Below are 10,719 nucleotides of genomic sequence, written 5' to 3'. Positions count from 1 at the left end.
ATGTTTGAGGGGATGGCTCACTCTCATTTATTTCCTCTTGCTCACAATAATATGTGGTTAAAATTTAAGTACGCCTTACAGAATTGATGCTATACGATGTATTTTTGTGACTTTTACCTAGAACAAGATATCTTGAGGCAGATGTGCAAAAACTAGCTTTAAGAGTGCTTGAAAAATATGTCAGGCAGAAACAAGCAAAGCAAATTTTAAAAATTGTGCCACCTTAAGGACTAACTGCTGTATTTTAATGTGAGCTTTCATGGACAAGTCCGCTTCTTCAGATAAGACAGGAGAGGCTTCAGCTGTCTCACTCGTCAATGTTTCCTTGCTACAAAACTCATTTCTTTTTTTGGGAGGTGTTAATGTAAAGCCTTTAGGACTGCCCATCTTCCTTTCTGGGTGAAATAATAATTGAATAATTCTTATTTTTAAAAAATTTTGCCTCTATATTTTTGGCTTTATTCATTAGCATACAAATTAAGTGATACAGTGTATTCGCGAAGGCTTTCACGGCCGGGATCTAATGGTTGTTGTGGGTTTTTCGGGCTTCTTGGCCGTGTTCTGAAGGTGGTTCTTCCTGACATTTTGCCAGTCTCTGTGGCCGGCATCTTCAGAGGACAGCAAACTGCTGTCCTCTGAAGATGCCGGCCACAGAGACTGGCGAAATGTCAGGAAGAACCACCTTCAGAACACGGCTAAGAAGCCCGAAAAACCCACAACAACCACTAAGTGATACAGTATCTCACAATACCAATGCTACCATTACCTCCTCTGATCATTCACAATGTAATTGCAAGGTGGAAGAATGAAGCAACCATTTCTGGCAGGAGTTGGCAAGCTGGATAAATGTGAATAACCATAACTTATAAAGGTCCACCCACCCACCTTTAGGAAGTTTCTGACATTAACCTTATACCTACTGTATTAATATGTGCTGCCTCACATATAAGATTATATGGTAACAGCAGAGTTCTCTTGAGGGCAACTGAGTTGTCCTGTGAGGAATAAGTTCAGTATAAATGCGGAACCCAGAAATGAGAGAAATTTTACATTAATACGGCCTGAACAAAGATACAGCATGTTGGAAAGTAGTATTCCTTTTTAACTGCCTGTGAACCAGTGAAGATCCAGTCTGACTGAACCAGGTTTCTTAAGAATACTCAGATAAACCACACTGTAATTTCAGCCCAGTACACAGAAGGTATGTTATCCCTCTAGAAAGAGCAATCTTAACTGAATCAGTTGTCTGTGATTGTTCCATAGTTTAAAGAGGTATAGAATACACCTCCCAAGTGTACTGCTTAAAGTTGCAAATGCATTTTATTGCTTTTTAGAAAACGAAGAGATTTCTGACATTTGTTTATAGAATATATGTAATCAGTTTTGACAAGCTGCTCAAGTTTAGATGTGGATCTATTTGAAAATTTACATGGTCAGTTAAAAATGAGAATACTGTACAGAGGTTTGTTAAAAAGCGACCAACAGGGAAGTAGCTTGTCTGAATTACTCAAGCCCCTTTGCCACGACAAGGCAGCAATCCATGAAAGAGCTACTATTGCGGGCAAGAATCCCATAGAAGGAATGGAGTAGCCCTCATAGTCAACAAAAGAGTGGGAAAAGCTCTTTAGTCAACAAAAGAGTGAGAAAAGTCAGGTATAATCTAAACCAAATCTTTTATGAATACACAGTGGAAGAACAGATTTAAGGAACTAGATTTGGGGGACAGTGCCTGAAGAACTTTGGATAGAGGCTCGTAACATTGCACAGGAGGCAGTAACAAAAACCATCCCAAAGAAAAGGAAATACAAGAAAGCAAAGTGGCTGGCCAGCGAGACAGAAAAGAGAAACAAAACAAAATGCAAGGGAGATAGGGATAGTTACAGAAAACTGAATGCAGACTTCCAAAGAATAGCAAGGAGAGACAAGTGGGCCTTCTTAAATGAACAGTGCAAAGATACAGAGGAAAATAATAGAAAGGAAAAAACCAGAGATCTGTTGAAAAAAAATGGAGATATTAAAGGAATATTTTGTGCAAAGATGGACATGATAAAGGACCAAAATAGTAGGGACCTTACAGAAGCAGAAGACATCAAGAAGAGGTGGCAAGAATACACAGAGGAATTATACCAGAAAGAACTGGATGTCCGAGACAAACCAGATACTGTGGTTGCTGATCTTGAGCCAGAAATCCTGGAGAGCAAAGTTAAGTGGGCCTTAGAAAGTATGGCTAACAACAAGGCCAGTGGAGGTGATGGCATTCCAGTTGAACTATTTAAAATCTTAAAATATAACTCTGTTAAGGTGCTACACTCAATATGCCAGCAACTTTGGAAAACTCAACAGTGGCCAGAGGATTAGAAATGATCAGTCTACATCCCAATCCCAAAGAAGGGCTGTGCCAAAGAATGCTCCAACTACCGCACAATTGCACTCATTTCCCACGCTAGCAAGGTTATGCTCAAAATCCTACAAGATAGGCTTCAGCAGTATGTGGGCCGAGAACTCCCAGGAGTACAAGCTGGATTTCGAAGGGGTAGAAGAACTAGAGACCAAATTGCTAACTTGCACTGGATTATGGAGAAAGCCAGAGAGTTCCAGAAAAACATCTACTTCTGCTTCATTGACTATGCAAAAGCCTTCGACTGTGTGGACCACAGCAAACTATCGTCGTCGTCGTTTAGTCGTGTCCGACTCTTCGTGACCCCATGGACCAGAGCACGCCAGGCCCTCCTATCTTCTACTGCCTCCCAGAGCTGTGTCAAATTCATGTTGGTTGCTTCGCAGATACTGTCCAGCCATCTTATCCTCGGTCGTCCCCTTCTCCTCTTGCCATACACTTTCCCAACATCAGGGTCTTTTCCAGGGAGTCTTTTCTTCTCATTAGATGGCCAAAGTACTGGAGCCTCAGCTTCAGGATCTGTCCTTCCAGTGAGCACTCAGGGTTGATTTCCTTTAGAACTGATAGGTTTGTTCTCCTTGCAGTCCAGGGGATTCTCAAGAGTCTCCTCCAACACCACAATTCAAAAGCATCAATTCGTCGGCGGTCTGCTTTCTTTATGGTCCAGCTCTCACTTCCATACATCACGACAGGAAAAACCATAGCTTTGACTATTCGGACTTTTGTTGGCAAGGTGATGTCTCTGCTTTTTAACATGCTGTCAAGATTTGTCATCGCTTTCCTCCCAAGAAGCCGGCGTCTTTTAATTTCGTGGCTGCTGTTTCCATCTGCAGTGATCATGGAGCCCAGGAAAATAAAATCTGTCCCTGCCTCCATATCTTCCCCTTCTATTTCCCAGGAGGTGATGGGACCAGTGGCCATGATCTTAGTTTTTTTGATGTTGAGTTTCAGACCATTTTTTGCACTCTCTTCTTTCACCCTCATTACAAGGTTCTTTAATTCCTCCTCACTTTCTGCCATCAGAGTGGTGTCATCTGCATATCGGAGGTTGTTGATATTTCTTCCGGCAATCTTAATTCCGGCTTGGGATTCCTCCAGTCCAGCCTTCCGCATGATGTATTCTGCATATAAGTTGAATAAGCTGGGAGACAATATACAGCCTTGTCGTACTCCTTTCCCAATTTTGAACCAATCAGTTGTTCCATATCCAGTTCCAACTGTTGCTTCCTGTCCCACATATAGGTTTCTCAGTAGATAGATAAGGTGGTCATGCACTCCCATTTCTTTAAGAACTTGCCATAGTTTGCTGTGGTCCACACAGTCAAAGGCTTTTGCATAGTCAATGAAGCAGAAGTAGATGTTTTTCTGGAACTCTCTGGCTTTCTCCATAATCCAGCGCAAGTTAGCAATTTGGTCTCGAGTGCCTCTGCCTCTTCGGAATCCAGCTTGTACTTCTGGGAGTTCTCGGCCCACATACTGCTGAAGCCTACCTTGGAGGATTTTGAGCATAACCTTGCTAGCGTGTGAAATGAGTGCAATTGTGCGGTAGTTGGAGCATTCTTTGGCACTGCCTTTCTTTGGGATTGGGATGTAGACTGATCTTTTCCAATCCTCTGGCCACTGTTGGGTTTTCCAAACTTGCTGGCATATTGAATGTAGCACCTTAACAGCATCATCTTTCAAGATTTTAAATAGTTCAACTGGAATGCCATCACCTCCACTGGCCTTGTTGTTAGCCAGGCTTTCTAAGGCCCACTTGACTTCACTCTCCAGGATGTCTGGCTCAAGGTCAGCAACTACATTGTCTGGGTTGTCCGGGATATCCACATCTTTCTGATATAATTCCTCTGTGTATTCTTGCCACCTCTTCTTGATGTCTTCTGCTTCTGTTAGGTCCCTCCCATTTTTGTCCTTTATCATGTCCATCTTTGCGCGAAATGTTCCTCTAATATCTCCAATTTTCCTGAACAGATCTCTGGTTTTTCCTTTTCTGTTATTTTCCTCTATTTCTTTGCATTGTTCATTTAAGAAGGCCCTCTTGTCTCTCCTTGCTATTCTTTGGAAGTCAGCATTCAATTTTCTGTAACTTTCCCTATCTCCCTTGCATTTTGCTTCCCTTCTCCTCTCTGCTATTTCTAAGGCCTCGTTGGACAGCCATTTTGCTTTCTTGCATTTCCTTTTCTTTGGGATGGTTTTTGTTGCTGCCTCCTGGACAATGTTACGAGCCTCTATCCAAAGTTCTTCAGGCACTCTGTCCACCAAATCTAGTTCCTTAAATCTGTTCTTTACTTCCACTGTGTACTCATAGGAGATTTGGTTTAGATTATACCTGAGTGGCCCAGTGGTTTTTCCTACTCTCTTCAGTCTAAGCTTGAATTTTGCTATGAGAAGCTGATGATCAGAGCCGCAGTCAGCTCCAGGTCTTGTTTTTGCTGACTGTATAGAGCTTCTCCATCTTTGACTGCAGAGAATATAATCAATCTGATTTCGATATTGCCCATCTGGTGATTTCCATGTATAGAGTCGCCTCTTGTGTTGTTGGAAAAGAGTTTTTGTGATGACCAGCTTATTCTCTTGACAAAACTCTATTAGCCTTTGTCCTGCTTCGTTCTGAACTCCAAGGGCAAACTTCCCTGTTATACCCTTTATCTCTTGGCTCCCTACTTTAGCATTCCAGTCCCCTAGAATGAGAACAACATCTTTCTTTGGTGTCAGTTCTAGAAGGTGTTGTAAATCTTCATAAAACTGTTCAATTTCAGTCTCCTCAGCACTGGTGGTTGGTGCATAAACTTGGATTATTGTGATGTTGAAAGGTCTGCCTTGGATTTGTATTGACATCATTCTATCACAGCAAACTATGGCAGGTTCTTAATGAAATGAGAGTGCCTGACTATCTTATCTATCGCCTGAGAAATCTATATTTGGGACAGGATGCAACAGTTAGAACTTGCTATGGAACAACTGATTGGTTCAAAATTGGGAAAGTACAGTATATTGTCTCCCTGCTTATTTAACTTATATGCACAATACATCATGCAAAAGGCCGGACCGGAGGAATCCCAAGCCGGAATTAAGATTGCCAGAAGAAATACCAACAATCTCCGATATGCAGTTGATACCACTCTGATGGCAGAAAGTGAGGAGGAATTAAAGAATCTTGTAATGAGGGTGAAAGAGGAGAGCGCAAAAAGTGGTCTTAAGCTCAACATAAAAAAAACCTAAGATGATGGCCACTGGTCCCATCACCTCCTGGGAAATAGAAGGGGAAGATATGAAGGCAGTGACAGATTTTACTTTCTTGGGCTCCATGATCACTGCAGATGGAGACAGCAGCCCTGAAATTAAAAGATGCCTGCTTCTTGGGAGGAAAGCAATGAGAAACCTAGACAGCATGTTAAAAAGCAGAGACATCACCTTGCCGACAAAGGTCCACATAGTCAAAGCTATGGTTTTTCCAGTAGTGATGTATGGAAGTGAGAGCTGGACCATAAAGAAAGCTGACTGCCGAAGAATTGATGTTTTTGAATTGTGCTGCTGGAGGAGACTCTTGAGAATCCCCTGGACTGCAAAGAGAACAAACCTATCCATTCTGAAGGAAATCAACCCCGAGTGCTCACTGGAAGGACAGATCCTGAAGCTGAGGCTCCAGTACTTTGGCCATCTCACGAGAAGAGAAATCTCCCTGGAAAAGATCTTGATGTTAGGAAAGTGTGACGGCAAGAGGAGAAGGGGACGACCGAGGATGAGATGGCTGGACAGTGTCTGCGAAGCAACCAACCTGAATTTGACCCAACTCCGGGAGGCAGTAGAAGATAGGAGGGCCTGGTGTGCTCTGGTCCATGGGGTCACAAAGAGTCCGACACGACTAAACAACCAACAATATACTTCTATTTTTTCAGAAAGACAAGTGAATAAAAAAGAGCACTGTATACAACAAAGTCCCAAGAAACATCCTGATTTACGAGTCATTGTACACAGGACTCGGGCGGCGCCGGTGTCGCGCGGCTTTTCAAACTACCGGAGGGAATCGGGGTAAACAGGAGCCACACGCCTTTCTCCTCCGTCCTCCACAGACTCCTCCACGCTTCCGGCCTCCGGCATCCCGACATCCTTCATTCCCTGGGACACGTCCCTGAGGACCTGTAGAGACACTCTGCAGTTCTAGCTCTATGGTGGCCCAAGAGGTGTCATGGCGGAGGTTGAGGTGGCAGCCCGACTCAAAAGCCCCTTCCGCTGATTGAAGAGCCCGGCAGAGTCAATGCGCAGCGGGCTGGGGCCGGGCTGTTCCTCCGAGGGCTGACCAGCAGCCGGTATCTTTCCTCCGGGCTGCTCAGCGGAGGAAGACACCGAGGGAAGAGCCCGGAGACCGCGCTTGGTGCCGTCCCCGTCCAGTTTCTGTCCGTCCTGAGGGTCCAGCGGGCCCTGTGGAGTGAGGGGCCGCAAGGATGGCGTCCTGGCTGGGGGGCCTGGGCTCAGGGCTCGGCCAGTCCTTGGTGGGCCAGGTGGGCGGCAGCCTCTCGACCCTGACCGGACAGATATCTAGCTTCACGAAGGACATGCTGTTGGAAAGCACGGAGGAGGCGGGAGGTAAGGAAAAGTGGCCTTAAAAGGGTTGGTTTGGCATTGGCAGCGGGAAGAGGGTCTTCCGGGCACGGAAGGCGAAGGACGGTCGTCGGACCACCAGTTTCCCGAGCGAAGGAGGACTCGGTATGAAAAGAAAGGGGGCGGTTCCAGGTAAGGATGCAAGGGTCCCGGTATGAGAAGGGTTCTGGAGGAAGAGCTCAGCTTTCCTTTGTGATGGAAACGGTCCAAAGGAGATCAAGGGATCCAATAGGAGGGAAGGAAACTATTTAGTACCTAGCAGCTTTTACTTGTTTATATTCTTAAGCTGTTGGACTGTCACTGGGACTTGGATAGATCTGGGTTCTGGTCCCCAACTGAGGCATATGGACGGGATGCTTGACCAGGTTCCAGTCAGGCTCTCTCCCACTCTGATAATTCCTGGGTTGTTGTGAGAGGGAATCAGAGAGTTATGGATGCTGCCTTCCAGCTCTGCGGAGGAGAGGTGTGATGCACATAAAACAATTAAAAATATGACTTCCAAGTAACCCAGTTCTCCAGTTGCGAGGAGCATAGTAAGTAGCTTAGATCTTTTGGGCACTTTTAGGGCTTGTCCAGATAAAACAAGCGTATCATAACAATAATTGATTTAGTATGAGCACTTTGGTATTCTAACATGTCACACAGTGGAAGATTTGGTTTGATACGGTCAGTGATTATTTTCACCTGCTTTTCTGTGTATATTTGTTCTTCCTAAAAAGTTGTGGGTTTTTTGTTCTGGGCTTTGTTACGGGATAGAGCTTAGTGCTAAAATGCATTTTATGGAGATTTCATTTCTGTGTTAGTGCTCTGAAGGCAAGGCTGTACCAGCTTTACAGTGGATTTGTAGGTGGTGCTTCATGGCCACTGTGAATTACACATATGGTTTTTGCTGAGGGGGAAATGCTTCTCCTTAGTCTCTGTAAGGTTCTGAGGCTGACTTATGAGTAATAACAAAACCTATATATGTGAATTTACAGTTGACTACTCAAAGAGCTACAGTTACAGGTAAGCAACTTACCTGCTTTTCTTGCTCTAGAAGCATTTTTCAAAGATTTGACATGCAGATGTACATGCCAGTATGCCTTAGTCTCCTGTGGGATGAATCATGCTCATTTGATTCAGAATTTTTGCCTGTCTGAACAAGTCCTTGCACACATGGGAGAGATGCTTAATATATTTAAATCTTGAGACATCCAGGGCTTTAAATGTTAAAGCTAGCACCATGGATGTAGCTCAGAAACAAATTAATAATTAGCACAGGAGTATTAATATTATGATAGCAAATGTAGGTTCTTTCTAAGGTACTACTGGGTACACTTGTAAGGGCTGTAGTTGTTGTTGACAAAAAACATATGGAATACCGCAGGTGCCTATACCTGCTTTAGATTATTCTTGCTATGAATAGTGAATCTTAAAACAAAGTAACACTGAATCTTTTCCTGTACAAAGCTATGCATGTAGATTTTAAACTTGTGTTAGACTATGCCGTATTTAACTGAACAATGCCTAAATCTGATTAAAATGCATTCATTAGAATTACTAAGAAGTATGTAGGTTTTTGTTAATGTTAGTGAATTAAAGTGTTATATAAACTACTGTGTTGTATTTATGTTTTTTGCAGTTAAGCATTTTCTTCAGTTAAATATAGGAAGAAATTGCAGTAATAGTTGGTACCAGGACTCTACCATCTAGTTTGCTAAATTTCTCTCATTATTTTTTATCAGAAAAACAAGAAATTATTTCACTCAGCTGCACTGCACTATGTTGTGATAAGCACTTTCTCCACTATCATTCTGAGTGAGGTTTCCTTTTTAATGTGTCTGAAGACATGGTTCAGAATAAAGTTTTTGAGAGGAAAACATCAATGATAATTGATTCTGTCAGTTAAGTATTGCGTGGGGAACTGTTTGACATACATAATCATTTCTAGGTAATGAAACGTTGCTTCGTTTTTCATTCTGGACACTCAGAAGGCAAAGTTCAACTGTTGTGTTAAGGTTTTCTGCAGTCACTGTTAAAGTACATTTCAGTGATTATGTGTTCAGGATAAAATGTTGGGATAAAAATGATTCACAGCTACACAGAATTTGTTGAACACGTTCATGTTAAGGAATTTTCCATGTATGTGTTTAAAATTTAAAATGTGTGATGAGTTTGCAGAATATCATATTTTCAAAGCTTAGACTGCCATGTCACTTCCAGAAACAGCTGTCAGCTACAGTGATGTAGAACCTTGGATAACCCAAGTGTTCTTGGACAGCATTTCCCGGAAGCCTTCACCACCAGCTGTACTGGCCAGAGTTTTTGGAAATCACAGTCCAAGAACATCTGAATTGCCAAAGGTTGGGAACTACTGATGTAGAAGATTGAACTTTAAGAATATAATTCTAGTGAAGCATAAATATAAAACTTTTTATAAGCATAAATATAAAGCTAGATTTATGCTTATAAAAATAATCCCAAGATACAAAGCTAATGAAACACAATAAAGCACATTCAGTCTACCAATAAAACAATAAGTGGGGAGCCCACATGTAGTTAAATAATTTGGAAATGCAAATTCATCTGAAAGTCTTGGTGAATAAATAGGTTGTCAGTTGACACTGAAGTTTATAAGATGCAGTATCAGCTGTACCTGAGGGAGAAAAGACAGCCACAGGGGGGGATGTGGTATTGAAATTATTCTATCTTGACTAGGTTGCATCTCTGACCCTTGGCAAGGGTGGCACTGTTAAAAGGCACCCTCACTAAATCTCCCTTATGGTACCAATTTAAATGAGGTATCTAAATTGAGAGCCCAGGTTTGAGCTTCATACAAAGATTCTAGTTTCTGTTTTGTTTTGCACACTTGTGCAAAGAGGGGCAGAGTAGGAACAATTAGCTTCTTGCACCAGCCTGCTACTTGTTCATAGTAAATCAGGGTAAGCCAGCAATTCAATGCATCATTACACATGGAAGCAGACATTGTTTTCCAAGAGCAATGGTGCTGATGAGGCTGTTATTGCTTCCTTTTTCTAAAGACCAAAACAGGAATAGGCAATATGTGGCCCTCCAGACATTGTTGGACTTAAACTCCTATCTGTCCTAGCCAACGGTACCTGTGGTGAGGGATACTGGGAGTTCCAGTCGAAAAACACCAAAAAGACCACACATTTCCCACCCAGATCTAAACCATAGTGTTTCCCAAGGACATGGGACTCTAGACATATTAAATATATAAATAAATAAATACATATGCCAGCATAAATTTATAAGTCATTTCAAGGAAAACCACTTTTATCTTTGTTTCTAGGGTGCATCTGAAGAAGTTGGAAACTTTGCAAACTTTGTACCTGTGTTTTCATTTGAAATGCAAAATAAGTTAATTCTGGTTTTTGTGATACTAAATTTAAGAGTAATATGAAGCTAGTAAATTATTACTGTATGCAGCTTCAAACTATGACCAACCCCTATGAATTAGTGACTTCTGAAGGTTCCTATAAGTAAAAACCCTATTCAGATTTTGTAAACCAAAGACTTTGGTATCCTTTACTGAAGAACCATTCTCATCTTACATCTTCCTCATTTCCTGCAGGTTTTCTCAGCATTTTTGTTTTCCAGGGAGTTTTTGGGATGGTCCATGGCATCTATAAAACTCTCTTCCAACACAGTATTTTGAATGAATTGATTTTAAACACTGATTTCTTTTCTCATTCATTGCCCATCTTCCAGTCCATACA

General features: G+C 42.2%; 1 protein-coding gene across 1 annotated transcript in view; it reads left to right on the top strand.

The window, feature by feature from the left end:
* The first annotated feature begins 6,704 nt into the window (after window positions 1–6,704).
* TRIP11 (thyroid hormone receptor interactor 11) overlaps window positions 6,705–10,719 on the top strand; it is a 47,896-nt gene continuing 43,881 nt past the window's right edge. Inside the window, exon 1 of the mRNA XM_020802195.3 lies at window positions 6,705–6,985. Within this exon, the coding sequence (XP_020657854.3) occupies window positions 6,844–6,985 (142 nt within the window). The 5' untranslated portion in view covers window positions 6,705–6,843. The remainder of the gene's footprint in view (window positions 6,986–10,719) is intronic.

Source organism: Pogona vitticeps, chromosome 1 (assembly GCF_051106095.1).
Source record: "Pogona vitticeps strain Pit_001003342236 chromosome 1, PviZW2.1, whole genome shotgun sequence".
Classification (NCBI taxonomy): Eukaryota; Metazoa; Chordata; class Lepidosauria; order Squamata; family Agamidae; genus Pogona; species Pogona vitticeps.
The sequence above is the reverse complement of the archived record's forward strand: the minus strand, read 5'-3'. Positions and strand labels throughout refer to the sequence as shown.